Source organism: Macaca thibetana, chromosome Y (assembly GCF_024542745.1).
Source record: "Macaca thibetana thibetana isolate TM-01 chromosome Y, ASM2454274v1, whole genome shotgun sequence".
Taxonomy (NCBI): Eukaryota; Metazoa; Chordata; class Mammalia; order Primates; family Cercopithecidae; genus Macaca; species Macaca thibetana.
This window is the reverse complement of record NC_065599.1, coordinates 10,615,006-10,636,910: the sequence shown is the minus strand read 5'-3', so window position 1 is coordinate 10,636,910 and position 21,905 is coordinate 10,615,006. Positions and strand designations below refer to the sequence as shown.

The 21,905-nt window shown below is 36.9% G+C and overlaps 1 protein-coding gene and 1 long non-coding RNA gene across 3 annotated transcripts in view; one reads left to right on the top strand and one right to left on the bottom strand.

The window, feature by feature from the left end:
• LOC126947132 (uncharacterized) overlaps positions 1-21,905 on the top strand; it is a 212,226-nt gene that overhangs the window by 5,904 nt on the left and 184,417 nt on the right. The gene's annotated exons all lie outside the window — the stretch shown is intronic.
• LOC126947125 (cytochrome c-like) lies at positions 9,824-11,021 on the bottom strand. The gene has a single exon (XM_050777752.1). It carries the CDS (start codon positions 10,949-10,951, stop codon positions 10,634-10,636), a length of 318 nt encoding a protein of 105 aa, XP_050633709.1. The 5' UTR covers positions 10,952-11,021; the 3' UTR covers positions 9,824-10,633.

Below are 21,905 nucleotides of genomic sequence, written 5' to 3'. Positions count from 1 at the left end.
TGAAGGCTGCTATCAGAAGTCAATGGACTGGCCTGAAAAAGGCTATTGTGTTTTATGGCACACCCAAATTGAAACAGGGTTTATCTAGTTTCACAGATGTGCTCGGCTGGAGAATTATGTGGAAATGACTCAACATCATATATTTGTCATGTTCACCAGTGGTTATTTCTTTAGTAGAAAAAGACAATTTGGGAACAGTATTTTCTTGAGAACTATAGTATATGTAACATGATGGAAGCAGTTTCCAAATTAGCATGGTAAGAATTCTCTCCATTGGTGGTCAAGGGGAAAGGGTTATTTTGTTGCAGCTGTATAATATCCCCTCTTTAATTAAATGAAAAGCTCTTAATGATTAAAATGACAAATGACAAATCTATAATTAACTTGGAAATGGCCACAATATTATCATGTTGCTAAGAAAACTGGTGGTTTTTTAACTAGTCTAATATAATTCCAGATTATATGTAAAGAGAACTTAATGTCTAGAAACATTTCTGTAGTTCTAAAAAGCGGTGGAATAGAATGTCATTTTGGGAAGTTGCCTTTGCTTGATTCAGCTTATGATCCAAATTTGAGGGAGACCAGGAGTTTTGTCTGCAAATAAAATAAACAGCATGTGCTCTGAAGTGTTTTCTTTTGGTGGGAGTGTGGTTAGTGGTGGAGCAAGGTAGAATTGGTAGCTTTTGACTTTAATCAGGAAAATGTTACATGATGTTTATGGGTTGGTTATTGCAAGCTTTAAAATAGTATATTATGATGGAGAAAGTTGCTGTTTTGGGGACTGTTTTACAGAGGTTTTGTGGTAACTTTTATTACTTAAAAATTGTAAACATTACAGATACTGAAATTCTGGTATAGAGATAGGATTATATAACTGAAATTCTGGCATAGAGATAGGATTTTGTTAAAGGAGAGATATATTTTTGATATGTCTTTTGTATCTGTTTGTGAAAGTACCGTGCCTTGCAGAAATCCATAGAAACAAAAAATAGATTAGTGGTTTATTGGGGCTGTAGTTGGGAAAGGGGAGTGACTGTCAGTGAACCCCATAGATGTTACTGAAGTGACAAAATGTTCTCCAACTGGATTATGATGATTGTTACCCAACTCAGTAAATTTACAGATGAAGTTTATAGAATGTAAATTACATCCCAATGAAGTTGTTTTAAAGTATGCATTAATAAGAGGATCAAAACTTATTTGCAAATGAAGAATTAAAATTAATCTTACATACTCAAACTTGAAAATATTAGTAATGATGTATTTTTTTCTAGGCCACCTCTTAAAAAATTCAAAATGTAATAAATGAGGGGAAACACCATTTTTAAAAAATGAGTGATTCAGGATTCAGATATCTGACCACATACCCATTTGTAGTTAACACAGAAACATCCTACTGAACTAGAAACCAGACTTTTAAGAAACAGCTTTCTAAAATCGAAAGCAAAAACACATCTGAGCAGCTACCAGGATTGTTTATATAATTTGGTAAAAGTATTGCAAAACTCAATTAATGATGGCTACACAATGTGGTACATTTACTAAAATATCATTGAATTATACACATACAATTGGTAAATTTTATGCTGTATAAATTATACTACAATGAAGTTATCTTTCTATACATATATCATTACTTATATGTTTATTATATATGCAAATATACACATAAATACATAATCGTATAAACATAAATATATGTTTATGATTGTATATACTTAGATAAGTATATATAAACATAGTTATATGTTTATGTATTATTACTTAATATATAAATTTTATAATATATAAGATATATAATATGTTTATATGTTGAATGACCCAGGCCCGATACCTATGTCCCACATAGGGAACTCACAGCAACAGGGCTGTAACCTTATCCTCCTCCTCTTATTTTAGAATTTTTGTGATATTTTGGCCTTGACTATGTGACACTGAAATTTGCTTGGGACTGCTGAAAGCATTCCCTTTGTTTAAAGAGGCTCAGCTTTTCATCCATTGTTTTGCTTTGTTTCTCTTTGCTTTTTTTCTGTCATGGTGCTAACACCTTATTCTCATTTTAACTTCCTTTCCTTTTTTTTTTTTTTTTTGAAAATTTTCTAACTTCTGTTTATAATTCTCTTGCTCATCATAATCATCCAGACACTATGGTTCTGTTCATGTGAATTTTTAATCTCATACCAGTCAGTAAGGCTGTCTTGTGAAAGCCAGAAATGTGTTCATTAACTTGAGAGGCCTTCCTACTAAATGGTCAACCATGGACCCACAAAGCTATGTAGGAACATCTTGCTCTGCAAACCCAAAATATAACATCATTTGTTGAAAGGCTCTATTGAAATATATAATTCACATATGTTACAATTCACACGTTTAAAGTTTACAATTCAGTGGCTTTTAGTATATCCACAGAGTTGTACAACCTTCACAACTAGCTAATTTTAGAATATTTTTGTTGGCCCAAAACAAACTCCATGCCACTAGCAGTCACTCTCTTTTTAAAATCTCCTCTCCCAATGCTACTCTGATCCTCTGATAACCATTAATTTGCCTTTTGTCTCTGAATTTCTTGACATTTTATATAAATGGAATCATACAATACATGGTCCTTTGTGACTGTCTCCTTTCACTGAGTATGTTGTTAAGGTTCATCCATGTTATAGAATATATTAGTATTTAATTCCTTTTTAATGCTATATAATGTTTAATTGTATGAAAACATAATAGTTTGTTTACCCATACATCAGGTGATGGACATCTGTGGTGTTTTCACTTTTTCTGCTTTTATGAATAATGCTGCTATGGACTTGTGTGTATATGTTTTGTGTGGATGTATGCTTTCACTTCTCATGAGTATATACCTAGGAGTGGAATTGCTGGGTCATTATGGAAATTCTATGTTTAACTATTTGAGGAGCTGTCAGAGTGTTTTACAAAGCGTCTGCATCATTTTACATTCCCACAATGGTGTTTGAGGGTTCCAGTTTCTCCACATCCTCACTAGTACTTGTTGTTGGTATTCTTATTGGTAGTAGTATTTAGAGACAGGGTCTTGCTATGTTGCCCAGGCTGGTCTTGAACTCCTGGGTTCGAGGAATCCTTTCACCTCAACCTTTTGAGCAACTAGGTCTATGGGTATGTGCCACCACATCTAGCTAGTTTATTTGATAAAAGCCCTCCTAGTCAGTGTGAAGTGTTTTGTTTTAGTTATAAGTTTTATTTGTGTAATAAACAAAAGGGACATTAGATGGTGATCCTTTGTTTCACAACACTATTTTCTGTGGTCCTCCTTTTAAAATTCACCTTGGAGGAAGAGTCAGAGAGGCTAGAGGATGTGTGACCACAGGCCCCTGCTTGTGCTCCTGAGTGAACCCTTGACATAAATACCCAGTGAATCATGGAGTGCAATCCAGAGAACTGCCCACCCCCTTCCCTGCAGGCTGTGGATCAACCTGGCTGTAGCTCTAGTTATTATGTCTATTATGCTTGAGAAATGAAGCCTAGGTCAAGACCTGCATGCTGAAGACCATTAGATGGATGAACATAGGGAAAGCACTCCAGAAAAAAAGCAATAGTTTGTGCAAAGATGCTGAGGAACAATGGGGCATGGCAGGTCCAAGCAAATGAGTGAAGAAAGTAGCAGAGAGAGTGAAGGAGTGAGGGGCAGAGTAGCAGAACAGAACTTTGGAGAGATGGGTGGGGTGAAAAATGTCTGGAACTTACAGGCACAGAGTAACGATACTGGAGTAAGGGGGAGGTATAGAAATAAGCAGTGTGAGGGTTGGAGGGTGTGTGTGCGTCTGTAATGATGATTAGTTTCCTCAATTATAAAATAGATATGATGAAATTGTGTTACAGCCTTTGGGACACTCAGATTAGGAGGTCGTTTATTGCCAGGACACCCATAGCATCAACAGCCTCAGAGATCTTGAACACTCTGGTAGAAAGAATTCATGGATGACTACCTTGTGGTCCTGCTTCTGTCTGTTTAAATCTTTAAATCTGCTTCTGTCTGTTCCTTGCACTCACTGAACAGCAATTTCTACAACTCTGAATTTGGACAGCAGCATTAATGCTGGGAAAATTCTGCCATCATTCCTCCTCATAGACCCTATTGATTGGGTGACTGCTGCATCAGTCACCTCCCTGGGCCTATTATAGGTATGGCTAAGGGTACTTCTGTTGTATCTGGATAGAGTTTTATGCTTATGAGTTGCTTATGGCTACTAACCAGAGCAAGAGACAACTGTGGGAATGGAGGGAACTTTGTTGTCCTTCTCTGTTACAGACCAGCAAACCACCACTGACAGTAATAACTTAAAAAACTTGGGCGAAGTTGTGGCAAGGATAACTGATACTGTAGTTCATCCCTGAGGCTTATACAGCACTTGCCATACTGTATGCATTGAGAACCTGGTTGTGATTTTTGTAATTATTTCATTCCGCTTCCCTTCACTTCTACACACATATACATATGTCACTTCAGTAAACTCTGCTAGACAGACCAGTCAGACTAAGGTCTTAATCTGTGATCCAGGAGCCAATGATAACACTTTTGACCAATGGACAGAAGAAGTATAGTTCTATTTTATTGTTTTTTTTTTAATTCATGGTGTTAAAATCATTGTTGTGTTTAATTATTAATCTTACCGCTTCCTTCAGCATTTTGTTTTCATCATGCTTTGGTTAAGTGATTTACAGTTAGCTCACAAATTCCAGGCTCAAGAGTCAAGCTACTCATAAATTCCTTAGAACATTCATTGTACCAGCAGAAATAAAAAAGTACTGGACTCTAGCATATCATTCCTGTCCAATTGCGGCATAATTCTGTTCAATTCTATTCCACACCTCCTCCCCATTCACCTCCAAATGGCCAGTGATTATATGAAACATACATACAATTAGCCAATAAGAACATGAGAACATGCTAAAAACCTTTAGCAATCAGGGATATGCAAATATCAAAACCACAACAAAATACAACTCTATACCCACCAGAAGAGTAATGATAAACAATGCAGAGGATATGTTGTTGGTGAGGATATGGAGAAATTAGGATGTATGAATGTAAAATGCTGCAACCACATTGAAAAATGGCCTGTCAATTCCTCAAAAAGTTAAGCATAGAAAATATCTTTATCTTCACTCAGCAATTCCGCTCCTAGGTAACTACACAATAGAAATGAAACATGTACACAAAAACTTATACATGATGTATGTGCATTATTTGTAAGAGCAAAAAAGTAGAAACACCCCAAGCATCCATCAACTGATTAACAGATAAACAAAATATCATCAATCATACAAGAGAATATTATTCAGTAAGAAAAAGAATGAGGTACTGACACATGCTACAACAGGGATGAAGCTTGAAAACATGGTGCTAAGTCTGTCTTGAGCCAGATACAAGAGATCACATATTCTATGATTCCACTTATATGAAATATGTAGAACAGGAAAATCCATGGTGAGAAAATGTAGATTGGTGGTTCCCCAGGTCTGGGGATGGGATATACAGAGCAACTGCTAATAGGTATAGTGTTTCATTTCGAGGTGATAAAAATTCTAAAATTGGTTGTGGTAATGGTTCCACAACTCTGCGAATATACTAAAAACCATTGAATCAAACATCTTAAATGCATGAGTTTTAAAGTGTGTGAATTCTATCTCAATAATGTAGTTATAAAAAAGTGAGAAAGCCAACCAATATTATACTTAAATGTTCTATTCCACTGTAAAGTAGTAGTGTATCTAGGCACATTTACTTATAAATCAAAAATTCCCCAGTTATCTATTTAGATATTGCTTTGATATATATTTAATCTTCTCAGTCTACTTATAATTTGTAGGTGACAGATTATTTTGTGTTGTGGGAAACTGAAACAGAATGTCCCCGGACCGTTTATGTGAACAGCGTCTGGCCTTTAACTGGAGACTAAGATATGGTATATTTCAATACCCCCAACTCACATATACCACATACATTAATAAGGGCCAAAATGCTAGGCCCAACCACAACAGCCAACCGTAGGAAACTAGGATGCATTTTATATGGACATTTGTTTGGCAAATGTATCACAATCTATTTAACTGGTTGACAGCTGTGGTGGCAGTGGTTTACATGTGTATGTTTACAGTGTGTGTGTGTGTGTGTGTGTGTATCTGTGTAGTTCACAGCAAGATCTGTCAGAATGCTGTAAGCCAAACAGTACTATGAAACTAAAAGGAAAAAAAGATCATTATCTTTGAAAATGTATTCTTATGTGCTGTCAATTATTTGAAGATTGCTTTTCCCAGCTGAAGGTCAGTTTAGCCACCTTTAGTCTGTTGCCAGAGGATCAACAATGGGTAAGATCCCAACCCCTACCCCAGTACCCACTGTGTCTCAACATTTTCCTTGTTGATTTACATGAGTACATCATAATCCTTACAACTCTCAGCTGAGCGTGGTTGCTTACACTCATAATTCCAGCACTTTGAGAGGCAAATGCTGGCGGATCACTTGAGACCAGGAGCTAGAGACTAGCCTAGGCAAAATGACAAGACCCTGTCTCTACAAAAAAATAAAATATTAGCTGGGCGTGGTGGCATGCCAATACTTGCAGTTACTCAGGAGGCTGAGGTGGGAGGATTGCTGGAGCCAGCGAAGCTGTGGCTGCAATGAGCCATGATCATTATTACTGCACTCCAGCCTGGGCAACAGAGTGAGATCCTGTCTGAAAAAAGAATCCCGTCTGAAGAAAAAAAAGTCATTCCAACTCTCTAATGGGGGTTTCTTTATACCATTTTATAGATGAGGAAAGTGGGGCTTGCAGAGGCTAACTTTTCCAAAGTCAGAAAGATAAGTGGTAAAGTTGTGTTGTAAACTCAAGTCTGCTGATTGCAAAGACCACATTCAGGCTCCTTTAAGTTAAGCTGTTTTACATCTTCCCAAGGAGAAATGACATGTTTTACTCTTTTGCTACTGACTTAATTATAATCATTATAAAACTAAAGCAGAAATTGATTATTTGACTAGAAATTTATTACACAGAAATTTATTGTTAACACTAAGTACCAAGGATTTCCAATTTCTATCCTACAGCTTGACTTAACATTTTAAATTATCATTTATTTTCTTACAGATATATCATAATCATACAGTAAACCCTTGATTTTTAGGATACCAACCTGCAGGAATGACCAGTCTCTTTTTAAAAAAGAAAGAAAAAAGAAATTCTCTTTAAAATATAGTTAGGATCCAGCGGTGTTTTTACCCAGCACTGTCTTGCTTCATGGATTTGTCTTAAAAGACATGCCACCCCAATGATGATAGGTGCATGAGAAGCTCATTTTGAGAACTAAGTGTGAAGCAGCAAAGAGGAGCAGAGTGGTAGAAATCACAGTGGCAGCAGCACTGGGGTGACATGGAACCTCAGGGTGGGCACCTGAGGCCACGTAGTGGTGGAAGTGAGAATCAGCAGAGGGATAGCAGTTTGCTCTTCTTGTTGACACTGGAAAGGATAGCAGCAATGAAGAGGTAGAGTGAGGAACTGCTCTAATCTTTGCTGGAGGGGTTGCCAACAGCCCCTCATACTAGGCCTGTTGGGACACTGGGTGCCATACTGAAAAATAAAACAGTCATAATATATTGTCATAGTGGATTGTCAGTGTGGATGCCCGGAGACATTTATTTCATGTGGTAATATTGTTGCAGTAAAACTCCAGCCAAGAAACACAAAGAGAGCTTTGGAGACCAAAGAGAACTTTAATTCGGGCACACAGGCGGACAGCAGGTTCATGCCCAAAATGGTTGCCAACCCATACAAAGAATGCAGGCTTGCTTATATGCCATTTGAGGCGGGAAAAGCAAGACAGGATACAGGTTTTAGATGAAGCCAGTAAGTTGTGTAACCCGTGATAATTCTGATAAAACTTACAATTTAGCTGTCTCCACCAGTCAACCTTGGAGCTGGACAGAGCTGGGGTAAGGGAAAACAGAAACATGCGGGGGTCTGAAGGCAGGCGATACCTTGGCAAGTTGAGATAAGCTCACAGCTGCAACTTGTTAGCAATGCTGGGAGGGGCTGCTTAAATTTTGTTTAGCCTATGTGTAATTTTTAAAAAACCTGTACTTAATGTTAACTATTATCTATTATCTATGCTTTGTTCATTATCTTAAACTTTAATATTACTTACATTATTTTATTTTATTTTCCACAATATCACAACAGATTCATTCAGGTCTTTATTTGATCTGTATTTTCGCCTATAATTATGCTTATAAGAAAGACTGTTGAATGGTTTTAAAATACATGAAATGTCTTCATTAGAGAAATAAAAACCCTTACAATAAGATGGTTATAATATTAACTCTGGGCTATCCAGGATGTCTGCTGACTCATTCCTACATGATCCAGGGTGACTGAAGATTTATCTTACTGGGCTTTAAGAGCTATGATCTACTTTTTTATTTTTGAGATATTTTTCTTTCTTGAGGTTACCTAGGAAGGATATCTTTTGACCACATTTTTTTTTTTTTACGTCTAGATTAGGGAAACATCTACAACCACATGTTAGATTGGAATGGGAATTAAAAGAAATTAAAGAGTGTAAGCAAAAACTCAGTTGTATGTAAGAAAACCCAGTTTCCCCTAAGGAAGAGAAACAGCTGGAGTCCTTTAAAAAGTAACTGCCTGTTTTTATGTGGCTAGTGAGCCTTATCTTTCCTCCTTTCCCAGGCATGGTGAAGACCCTGGTTCTCTAGCTGTGCAGCTGCAAGGTCGCTAGACAGATACACTCAAGTCCCAAAACATGTTTTTCCTTGAAAAGTAAGAAATGATGTAATGCATGCCTCAATTAATTGAATAGCTGTCATTGTTTCTCACTTCTGTAATATGCTTCCCGCTGCACAGATCTCCCCCACCCCAGGAAATGCTTAAAAGTAGCTCTTTGTTCAGGGCTCAGTCCTTTGGATGTTAATCCAACTGGGCCAGTGCACCTAAATAATAAATACCCTCCTGAACCTGACTTGTCACTGTAATTCCTTATCAATCTTGCTACAAGATAAGCTTCTGTGTTTTAAACCGACAAGAGCTTTTGCTGAAGAGCTCTCCTCAGGCAACTGGTTGAGCTCTGCCATCTTGAATGAGTCACGCCATATGTATTTGGAATTTTCTTTGTTTTAATATAGAATATTGTAAAGTCAAAGTATAATAAATTATTTTCAGATTTGGAGTTTAAGACATACCTGAAGAGGTGGTTTTAATTCCTTTAGATGTCTCATAAAATGAGACTTTTTATATGTTAATGTATAATAAAACTGAATCAAGATTATTTTCCATTTGAATTTTTCTATAGTTTAAAAATATTTCTGTATCCTTTGTTGGTATTGTGTCACTGCAAAACTTTAGTGCAAAGTTTATATTTAGCTAAACTGTTACGTTAACTAAGAAATGCATAAATCTTCTATTCTTAATATTTCTAATTCTCAATTAATTGATCTATGAAGATTAAAAAAAGAAAACATCTATAACCACTCACAAACACAAAAATTCTTAAGATGAGGTTTCTGGAGCTAAAAGACCTGTGAACTGAAAAAAAAATGGTTTCTGTTGGCAGACAGTGATACTTTCTTTGCGTTCTAATTACATGAAATAATTTTTAGATTAATTAAACAAATACTAACCAAAGGGATTATTTTTATGTTTTCACTGAAATGTTATGTAACAAAGACTGAAGATTGATTTGAATAGATTGGAAGACTGCTTCATTATTGATGATTCTTTTTTTTTTTCTGTGGTTTTCTTTTTAATTATCTTTAGTCTTGCGATCACACATTTTAAAATTTGTGTATATCTCCACTACTTTAATCCTTTTAAGCTGGCAAAAGCACCATTCCCAATCACAAATACACAGTTCTACAGTTTTATGTTTCTGAATGGCTGTTTAAAGACAATCCTAAATTATAACTTAGTTTGACTTAGATTGTAAAGAATTCAAGAGTGAAGTTTAACTTGCTACTATTTTAAAAGCATGTGACCTTATAGATTTGTAAGATGTGAGAAGTGTTGAATAATCTTTAATATTACACATAAACCATACTAAAATGCTTTTCAATAAGTAAAAGGAACCCTTTTAAATACAGGGAATTATAATTAGATTGGCATCGTTAAGGCCAAAACTCTAGACATTGCTACCTTATTTATCTTCAACCCTTGCCTTTAAGAGGCAAATGAACACAAAATACAGGTGAATCTTGCTTAGTTCTGAGACAGTGAAGGAATTTCTCCAGTATTTAAATATATTCACATAACCAGCTATATAAATCTAAATATAAAACCAATCTCCAGTAAGTTTTAAGATGGCACTCACCATCTTTGCGAACAGTTGAACATTACTAACAAAGTCTAATCATATCTTTAGAAGGGGTAAACAGTGATAGCATTTACTGAATTGGAATTACTATTAAAATTCAAAAACTGAACATATTCATTTAACCACAAGCCAGTCTTAGTTTTAAATCAGGACTGCCCAACAAAATATTCTGTCAATCATTCATGATCTGAATTCTGGTGTATGAGATCTATTAAAGTATGGTACACATAAAAAAGTCATGAGACATTTGTTTTGTAATAAATAAGGCAGCGGCCAATTATTACTCATTAGTAGCTTTTTTGAGATAAGCTATCAAGTCTGCCCTTTCTTCCTTCTTCTTAATGCCGACAAAGATCATTTTTGTTCCAGGGATGTACTTCTTGGGATTCTCCAAATACTCCATCAGTGTATCCTCTCCCCAGGTGATGCCTTTGTTCTTATTGGCGTCTGTGTAAGAGTATCCAGGGGCCTGACCTGTCTTCCGCCCGAAGAGACCATGGAGATTTGGCCCAGTCTTGTGCTTGCCTCCCTTTTCAACGGTGTGGCACTGGGAACACTTCATAATAAAAATCTTCTTGCCTTTCTCAACATCACCCATATTTAATTCTCTTTTTAGTCGCTGGCGCAACGAAGATTCCCGCTCCAAAGCAGGACGTCCCCACTCTCTCCATTATTGATGATTCTTATGCTTGTCTTTGGAATCTCTTGCTTGGCTGTTATGTAGAATCGGATTTTAAGGCTTTGATACAAGGATGACCTGGATTCTGGGCTGCTTGTTACCCTGGTAGGTTCTTGAATGAAAAGTTGAGATGATTTGCAGTGGGACAAGACAGATTAGCAATAGAAGATGCAAAGAGTGGAGAGGCTTGTTAGAGGTACGAGGAAGATGGCTTTGACTTTGACTCAGGTGTGAATCAGTTAGGTGGTGGAAGTGAAAATGAGGAGGAGATGCCAAAAGGCAAGAAGTATCAGGAAGGCATAGACTGATGAAACTTGGATATCTGTAACATACTTGCAATGCATGAATGCAACGTTATTCTCTCCTGCCTCTTACAGGCCTGCCCTTTCTCCATCTGTGCATCTTTTGGAAACATTAGAGGATATTCAACATTAACACTGAATATTGACCCCATTTCAACATTAGACCTTGTTTTTATTTCTGCTTTAGCATGGTTTAAGTATGTCTGCAAAGGAATAATTTTTTAAAATTAATTAATTACTTTTTTGAGACAAAGTTTCACTTTTGTCACCCAGGCTGGAGTGCAATGGTGCCATCTTGGCTCACTGCAGTCTCTGCCTCCTGGGTTCAAGCAATTCTCCTGCTTTAGCCTCACAAGTGCTGGGATTACAAGTGTTGCATCATCATGCCCAGCTAATTTTTGTATTTTTAGTAGAGACAGGGTTTTACCATGTTAACCAGGCTGATCTCGAACTCCTGACGTTGTGATCCACCTGCCTCGGCCTCCCAAAAGTGCTGGGATTACAGGTATGAGCCATCATGCCTTGCCTATTTTTTTAATTTAGTTTTGCTCTCGTTGCCCAGGCTGGAGTACAGTGCCGCGATCTTGGCTCACCGCTGTCTCTGCTTCCCAGGTTCAAGCAGTTCTCCTGCCTCAGCCTCCCTCATAGCTGGGATTACAGTCATGCTCCACCACACCTGACTAATTTTGTGTTTTTACTGTCGACGGGGCTTCTCCATGTTGGTCAGGCTGATAGAGGAAGAAAATTTAGTGACGTTGTTAACCATCCTTTTTCATATCTCAAAGAGTACAAGATTTGTTTATCTAACAGTTTTGCCAAGAAGGCAGTGAATGAAATTTCACTTTTGAAGTATGTTTGAAGTTAACATTTTGTGATAGGGAGCCAAGCTCATTCTAACAACACTTTCCTATGGAAGTGCCTTCCTTTGAGCTCAACATAAATCATGTCTTAAAGTAACTTTCAGCCTGATTAGCATTGTCTAGTAGAAATGAAATTCAAACCACATATGTAATTTTAAATTTTCTAATAGCCACATTAAGATAAGTTTTAAAAATATAAAGAAACAATTATACATTTTATCTACCTGATACATCTGAAATATTATCATTTATATGGAAACAATAGAAAAGTTACTAACAAGTTATATACATTTTTTCATGCCGAGTCTTTGAAATATGATTTGTATTTTGCACTTATGGCACATTTTAATTTTGACTAGCCACATTTCCAGTACTCACTATTCATTTGTGGCTAGTGGCTATCGTATTTGACACTATGGCTTTAGAGAACTGAATTACGAACCAAAAGATGACAGATTTGATTCAGTTCCCTACTGGGAAAGTTTTCCATCAGCTATGTCTAATTCTCCTTCATACCTACACCCACCCCTTAGCACCCAGTATAGTAAAATTCAGTTACTATTCTTTGCCTGTATGTTCCTCAGCTTTGGATTTCAACTCACTGGCTTTCCCATACCGAGCAGCCAATGCAGACTGTTGTTTTCAATACCTGTTCCTTTCTAAAAAGATGAAGGCAGTAATCATATTTGTGCTTAGCATAAGGAGTTCAAGAGAAATTACCTATTTGTTTTGTGATCCCCCTTCCATATTGCTGGGGCATATTTTCATCTGGGGTTTTATAAATAGGAATTGCCCATCTGGTAAATAGAGTGTATGATAATGGAGATAACCTAGTCGTCCTCCTATACCCTGCCACAATTGACACTCATTTATTCCTCAGAACACCTAATGCTTTATGTAACAGGACTCTGGGAAGAAAGGGCAGTGGCAGGCAAAAATGAAATAGATATGTCAAACATCACTCTTGTGTGAAAATTTTAGATTTGGTATTTAAGCAGAAGGTTTCTTTTTCTTTCCTCTTACAGATTTGTTAAATTACAAGCATGGCTTGATGTTGCCAGGGCAGCATTTTGGAGCTCATGGAGAGAGAGCCAGTGATTTTTAGCCTTCTCTATACAAGAATAGTTGTGGACAAAGCCATCCTAGAAGGGAGGTGATCTCCGTATGGTAAAGCCCAGGTTGTTGCAATGTATTTTACCTTGTGAAATAGGGTGAGCAATCTTCTACTTTGTTAATTCATCTGCTATATAAAGTCTTTCTTAAATTTTAGTAAAACTCTGACTCATAGTCTTTTATGTTTTGACAATGTTCAAAGAACTCCGTGGTCTCTAGCAACCTTTGGACTCCCAAGTAATATTGCAAAGATCTTTATTGTTGGCTTGCTTGAGAGTATTTCTGCTAAGCCCCACCAGTGACTTCCATTTTGTTTCTTCAGATAGTTTTGTTGTTGTTGTTGTTGTTGGAGTTTCGATCTTGTTGCCTAGGCTAGAGTGCAATGGCGCAATCTTGGCTCACTGCAACCTCCGCCTCCCAGGTTCAAGCGATTCTCCTGACTCAGCCTCACAAGTAGCTGGGATTACAGGCATACACCACCACTCCCGGCTAGTTTTGTATTTTTATTAGAGATGGGGTTTCACCATGTTGGTCAAGCTGGTCTTGAACTCCTGACCTCAGGTGGTTCACCCACCTCGGCCTCCCAAAGTGCTGAGATTACAGGCTTGAGCCACTGTGCCTGGCTTCAGATAGTTCTTCCAAAACAAATCATCAATTGCCTGATTGCTAAAACTTACGTCACATTCTTTCAATTGTATATCTGAGTCACTGCAAAAAGGCATCTCAGTTTCCTTCCAGAAATTTGGCAGGGGAGCTTCTCACACAACACAGCAATGTATTGGACCTTTTCATTGACACTTGAGACTGGATTCGCTCTGACTGCTCTATATTTTTTCTTCTTCTAATTTTCCTGGAATTGTCTTTGCTGTCTTCTTGTGTTCTCTTGAGATGACACTTCCACACCTATTCCAGAAGCATCACAATACTTCTATTTTTTAAAAGCCTTAGCTTTTGTTCATGGGTTCACTTGTACAAGAATATTAACATTGACCCTTGCTTTGTGTAATATTCAGTATATCAAGTTAGTCTTTTAAAAAAATCTTTTTTAAGCCTTTAAACTCAATTTATACATCTCATTTGTGAATTTGTTATTTTTGCATTAATGTTTAAAGACAAAACACAACACCTTTCTTTTGATCCTTTAAATACCAGCAGTGACACTTTCAAATCTAACACTTAAATTTTTAGTGAGCATCTAAGTATTCCTTACAATATTTAAACTTTAGATTTAACTCATCAGATTTCCTTAAATATTTAAACAGAGGTTATAACCTTAAATAATTAAATCCCAAGTATTTTAGTTTAAATCAGAAGTAGATCAGTATGTCAGATTCTCCAAAAATCAAACACCTCAAAGAACAAATAAAACTTGCATATCCTAACATGTTGACTGCAGAAGTTATTATTACAACCAGGTCAATAGTGTTAACACCAAAGTTTGAATACTTTATTTGCTCCATGTATTTTATCAGTATTACTACTAGTAACTGATTAGTATTAATACTGGTAGCAGCATTGCATTAGTATTCATAATAGTATTAGTGCTAGACTACCATTATTATTAGCGCCAGCACCAGCACCAGCACCAGCATGAGCACCCGTAATATTAGCATAGAATTAACATTAATCTTAGAATTAGATTAGTATTTGTATACTTCTCAGAGTTGCCAGGTTAGCAACCCCTCAGAAAGAAAACGGATTACGAATAAAGAGTTAGTGGTTGAGAATGTCACTTGAAATTTATAAATTTGGGGTTTTCAGTTAGACATTTTTGGACCAAGACACCAAGAACTAGGTTTTGCCATTCTGATCCCTTAACCTTACGGGGACTTTTTTGTGCTATAGTCATTTATACAGCAGTAAGAATTTCTAAGCTTTGACCTTTTCTGGCAGTATAGTGAATCACAATCACTTATGGTTGATCTTCTTACAGTGTTTTCTTACGTAATTTCTTTGAAAACTTCTGTGACAACTTTTTATTGCCTGATTAGAGAGGGTGACCAATCACCTTTGTTTGTCCAGGAATGAAGGGTTTGCTGGGACATGGGACTTTTCAGCACTAAAACAAGGAAAGTCTCCAGGATGGCTGGTTATCCTAGATTCTACGCCAGTAGTTCTCCGCTTTCACTAGAATGGTCTAGGGAACTTTTCAAATATAGCAGGACCCAAGCCCCACTTCCAGAGATTCTGATTTAATTAGTCTATGGATAAGGCCTAGTCATGGATATTTTTGAAATGTTCCCAAGTGATTTTCATGTGTAACCAAGGTTGAGAACCATCGTTCTGCATTCTCTACCCAATTTGACACACCCTATGCAACATTTTATTGTCCGCTTTGACCTACTGGAATTTAGCAAAACTTTAATTTGACAAGCATGTGTTTGGGTTCATCAATGTGAACTATTTCCAGTAAATATTTCAGGGAGAAGTCATACACATCTTTCTCGAGCAAATCATGTTATTTGTTATTTTTTAGTGTATTGTGTTTCCATGAATTTTCATGGAATTTTTTGTCATTGCTTAAATTGTCAAGCTTTCAACAATGAGAAGTGTTTTATGCTGACCTATTTGTCCAGTTAGCACCATCCTTGAAGGTATTCAAGCTTCTTGATGACAACAAAGTATTCCAGATTCTTTCTGGCTTTTCCTGCCACAAGACATGGAATCAACTACTTTCTAAGGATCCTTGTGTCTTCATACTGGTGAAAGTTTTCAGAAACCAAAATCTTGGCTACCTGGGGCACATCAGGTTGTTTCACAAGAATATTAGTAGTATGTAGACCTTGGACCCATTATCTTGCATAAAACTGAAATTCTTAATTCTCTCACATTTTTTTTTTTTGGCATCCCATTGTCCATTCTACAGATCCATGTTTATCTTTATTCTTTTTTCTACAAACCAGTATGATGTTTGTGCTTTTTAAAGCATCAAAATTCCGTTACCTCTTTATTTACTCTCCTTTCTAATTTCAACTGTGCATCAGGAAAACAGTGTGAATAGACTTCACTTATTTTCTATTTTGTGCTCAGAGGCAAGGCACACCTGTTCTGTCTTCCAGGTTCAAACTCTATTTCGTTTTTTCTTTTTTTGAGACAGAGTCTTGCTCTGTTGCCCAGGCTGGAGTGCAGTGGTACAATCTCAGTCACTGCAAGCTCTGCTGCATGGATTCACGCTATTCTCCTGCGTCAGCCTCCTGAGTACCTGGGACTACAGGCATCCACCACCGCGCCCGGCTGATTTTTTTCTTTTCTTTGTATTTTTAGTAGAGACGGAGTTTCACCGTGTTAGCCAGGATGGTCTCAATCTCCTGACCTTGTGATCTGCCATCTGTCTCGGCCTCCCTAAGTGCTGGGATTACAGGCGTGGGCCACTGTGCCTGGCCTCCATTTCCTTTATAGTTTGATAATTTAGTACTTCTTCAGTACTCATATTTTCGGAAGAGTCATCACTCCTTATCTTATCTCTTCATAGTAAATTTATGTATACATTTATTTTATATACATAGTGGAAAGTGGATTTTCCACTGGAATGAGAGGAAGTAGCTATTTTGTTGCCATTTGAAGAGAAGTGGAAATGTATGAGCAAACCATCTTCTCAGTCCTCATATGGGCTGACAATTTGTATCTGAGATGACAGATTTAGGATATGGGGAAGAAATTGAGATCAGAACAGTGCAGACACTAATGGCAGGGACCCCAAACCAAGGGTCAAAAATAAAATCCATGTAGATATTATTTTAGTGAGTTTTGCCCTCATACTGGGTTGTTTTGCAGGGAAAGCGATGGGAGAGAGAAGGGGACATATCTTAAAAAGGCAGTTCCTTTTGCAGTAATTTTGACTTGATCTTAGACCCACCTCTTAATTTTAGAATTCACTCTGAGAAGATATTATGCAAACTGTTACTATCAAATATTTCCTTCATTGGGGATCCTGAGTTTCATCAAGTCACTTTAGATCAGCAATAAAAATCACCTTGAGAGTTTTCAGATTTTTCTCCAGAAGGGACTGTGAAATATGCTGTTTATTTATGGAACTCCCAGTCCTGGTTCTTCAGGACTCCTTTATTTGCTGATCTAAAGACAGCAAAAAAGGCTTTTAAAAATTCATTTCTTATTGAATTTGGGATGTTCTGGTAAATGCCTGTCTGACTAAGGTCATTTATATAGGGAAGGCTTTGCCTTAAGCCCCAAATTGATTTTAGCCAGGAAGAAATAGACTGTCTAATAAATAATGTGGTGTTTATATATGCATTCACCAAATAATAAATCATCCTAAACAATATTGCTAGAGATGCCACATCCACTTATCCATTGAGGTAAATTTCTAACAGACAAATCTAAGTAAAACTTGATGTCAGTATAAGCTGCTTTGATCTCATTGTTTCTGACTTTCATTACAGATGAATTTTCACTTGTATTTTTGTTGTTGTTGTTGGTTTTCTTGGTACTTTGATTTGTTTGGGTGAAAACTCAGTGACTCTGTAGTGATTTAGGAAACAGTTTAATACATGCACCCATGTTTCAGAGTCAGACATGCAGATCCTATTTATTCTGGGTATATTTGGGGGGCTGCACTTTTTGTTTGTTCTAAGATGACAAAGCTGAATTATTTTATATATAGCATGCATTCATTATTTTAAAAAGTTGCAATAATAGACAAAATTATAAAGAGTGGGTTATAATAAGAAAACATTCTGAGTACATGGTAGGATCCATATAGTATGTGTGTTATTGCCTTATTTTATCAGGACATCAGTGAAATCAATCAATCTATTGATCACTGGCCTTGCCTTTTTCTTGTCTCTGAATTGCAGAACTTTCTCTTATGCAACATTAATTTTTACTTGTCTTTTTCCTCATCTTAAATGTAAAGAAAGCAGGAACATCTAGAGATAGTGAACTTTGTTATCTCTTGACTCCCAGGATCAAAAATAGCTGTTGCTGCAGTGTGTGGAATAGAAAAGGTTAAAAAGACCATATATACAGAAGTGGTTTGTACAGCCTTCTCTAGTGAATTCCTGCCAGCAGGTATTTTTATTCTGGTAGGAAGTAACTAAAAGATTTATTCAACCCTTGTGTGCAGGCCTCCATAATGCACGTCTAACAAATGTGTGTTTGTGAGAAAGTTCGGTTCTCTCCCTGGTGGCGAAAGGAAAAACTAACACTAGCGCTCCTTATGGGAGGGTATTGATAGGATATGAGATATGATGATACAGCTTTACCCTTCTTACCAGTTTCGCCTGCAGTTTTTATCTCAGCCCCTTGGTTACTTTTGTTCTTTGGACAACAACTTGTTTTTGTCTTCTGTGGTCATTGGGATGAAAGAGATTTAACAAAGTGACAAAGCATTTTGCTTCAAAAATAACTTGAAAAATGCACCTATGTTTCCAATCAAGATAATTTCAGGATCATAACAGCATGTTCAGGATATTACTCATGGAACTAGATTTTAAGCCTCATGGTCATAGAGATGTCGGCTTTATTTTATTGTTATTTCCTCTGAACTGAGAAAAGACTCTAGAATTCTAACTGTAATGCACACACTTGAAATTAGTAGAAAGTTACCTTTCTATGATAAACAGAATTTGGAGAATATTGCCTCATAGAAATATTTTTTGATAACAATACCAGGAAACCCTATAGACTGCTGCTTTGGGGCCAGGTCCCATGCCACTCAATTAAATACATTCTTGTTTAACCTGTCCTTACAACAACTTTATGAAGGAGGTGTACTCATACCCATACTTAAGCCAAGCAAACACTGCTCACTCTCGCTTCATGTGATAAAGTATTGACCTATTTTCATTGGTATCCTGATAAGATAAGGCAATAATACACATACTATATGGATCCTATCATGTACTCAGAATGTTTTCTTATTATAACCCACTCTTTATAATTTTGTCTATTGTTGCAACTTTTTAAAATAATGAATGCATGCTATATATAAAATAATTCAGCTTTGTCATCTTATAACAAACAAAAAGTGCAACCCTCCAAATATACCCAGAATAAATAGGATCTGCATGTCTGACTCTGAAACATAGGTGCATGTATTGATTACACTGTTTCCTAAATCACTGCTCCCCTGAATCACTTGGTTAGGACAGATTTCAGCTCAGATCTCTTTCATTAAGAACCCATCCTTTAAGCCAGTACCAGTAGTTCTCAATGGGGGTATCTGACTCCAAGATGAGACTTGGCAATGTCTGGAAATGTTTTGGGTTGTCACCTGGGAAGGTGCTACTAGTTAATAGAGGCTAAGGATGCTCCTCAACATCCTGTAAGGCACAGTGCAGCCCCCACAACAGAGAATTAGCTGGCTTCACATGTCAGTAGTGCCAAGGTTCAGAAACCCTGTCTAACCCAGTGCTATTAAAAACGTATTCTACACAACAGCAGCATCTGCAACACATGGGAGATTGTTAGAAATCAGAATCATAAGCCCCGTCCCAAACCCACTGAACCAAAGACTCTATGGGTGGAGGCCAAAAATTTGTGTTTCTACAAGCCCCCAGGTTCTTCTTGCACATTGAAAGCAGAAAAGCTCTGCTGTAAAACACCAGATCATCCTGTGTCTATTGAGCTGGACACATTATGTGTTTTCCCCACCACTTTCAATGTTAAGCTGTCACATACAAGTATCTCCTCAGGCATCTAAAAGGGAAAAGTCTGGTGTATACTAGGAACTAATGTGACTTATGAGGAAATCAGTGCTATTACAATTCCAGGAATCACGCCTAGCTGAAAATCTAGGAAGGTTCTTTTTCTCTTCTTTTCTCTGCTTAAGGAGGGAAGTCTTGGAGACTTTGTCCAGGTTCAAAAGATGTCAACATGTACACAAGATTGGTTTGGGGTTTGATTATTTAAAATTAAACTTAAAATTAAATGAAGTAAAACCCCTTTTGGAGAACCACACTTATGCTAAATTGCAAATTACGTTGCTTTTGGATTTACTGGCAGCCCCCAAATAAATCATCTTCTCTATTTGTGCATTTTTCTAATCACAAATTATGTTCTGAGAGCCAATGAAATAATTATTTTTGTATGCCTCTCTCTTCAATAATTATTTATCACTTGGTATTTTATGTATTTTTTGTGAGGCATACATTATAGGCAAGGATGCATTGTAAAGAATAAAAAATGTCCAGAACATCTTTGGTTCAGGTAGTTCGTACTTTAATGCCACTCCATTCTCTAACTCACTTTTTGTTTTTTTCAAAGTTTGTTGGAAATCTTTTTTTTTTTTTAAATTCTACTTTAAGTTCTGGGGTACATTTGCAGAACGTATAGTTTGTTACATAGGTATACATGTGCCATGGTGGTTTGCTGCACCCATCAACCCATCATGTACATTTAAGTTTGCTGCACCCATCAACCCATCATGTACATTTAAGTATTTCTCCTAATACTATCCCTCCCTTACTGTCCCACCCCATGACAGGCCCCATTGTGTGATGTTCCCCTCCATGGACACAGGGAGGGGAACATAACTCATTTCTTAAACAATGCTGCTAAAGCACTTAAAAAAATATTTTGAAAACTTGGAAAAAAATATCCAATTTACAGTCATTATATATTAATTGACTCCTTTGACTTCAAAAGGTTAAGCTTTTTGTAAAACCTAAAGTTTTCTAATTTAAATATCTTTTCTTTACCATCCATATTTTAGTTAGAAAAAAGATGAGTATTCTTTCAGATTATTCCACACAGGCTCAGCTGAATTAAAATCATCTGGGTGTAGACAAATTGCTTGATCTCTTTCTACTAGGATTCAAATTCAGTAGTTGGGACACTTGGAAAGGAAACCATATTTTAGAAAACATCCAAGTTTAGTCATAAGCATCAATCTGAATTTCTTAATGTGAAGGAATCAAACAGATGCATCTTATAGTTTCATTATTTTGATGGCAGAATGCTGAAAATGTTTTACTCTGTTAAGTGATCAGAAGTCAATGCACCCACAGGCTAAAATGTGTAGAAATTTAGCAAGAATTTAAACAATGGATTCATGGAGCCATTTGTATCACCTCTGCATGGTTGCTATGACTCTGCTAAGTGAAAAAATAAAAAGGGCCAAACCACATTACAGGCTGAGAATTTGGGCACGAAAGCACCACTGGTAAATTATTTAATTTAGAATGATCCTCTGTTGATTAGGCACTGCTGAAGAAGGCTGGGAAATGTATGCATGTGTTTTCCAGATAATTGAAGTTTTTACCCTTTAAGTATTGCCTCCCATTTTCCTCAAAACGATTAGCAGGAGAATATGAAAGTGTGTAAAAGGTCAATTTAAGAAGTATGAATTTCACTTCCATCCTGTGTCCTGAGCTGGGTACAGCCAGGGATAAGCCACACATTTCTAGCCTTTGAGAGACCCATGCTCTGGGGATGAGACTGACCTATGAGCTATACATCATAGGCTAGCAGATTGCAAAACAGAGTTTGCCCTGAGTGATGCAAAGATCAAGGAGGCTCAACAGGCTTCTCTACCTTCCGAACTTGGAAGATAGTGCTTCTTTTTGCAGTGCAGCTGAGTCTCCACTGTAGATGTTAGTTAGCAAATTCTGCTGTGACCAGGAGGACTCCAGAGAGCCT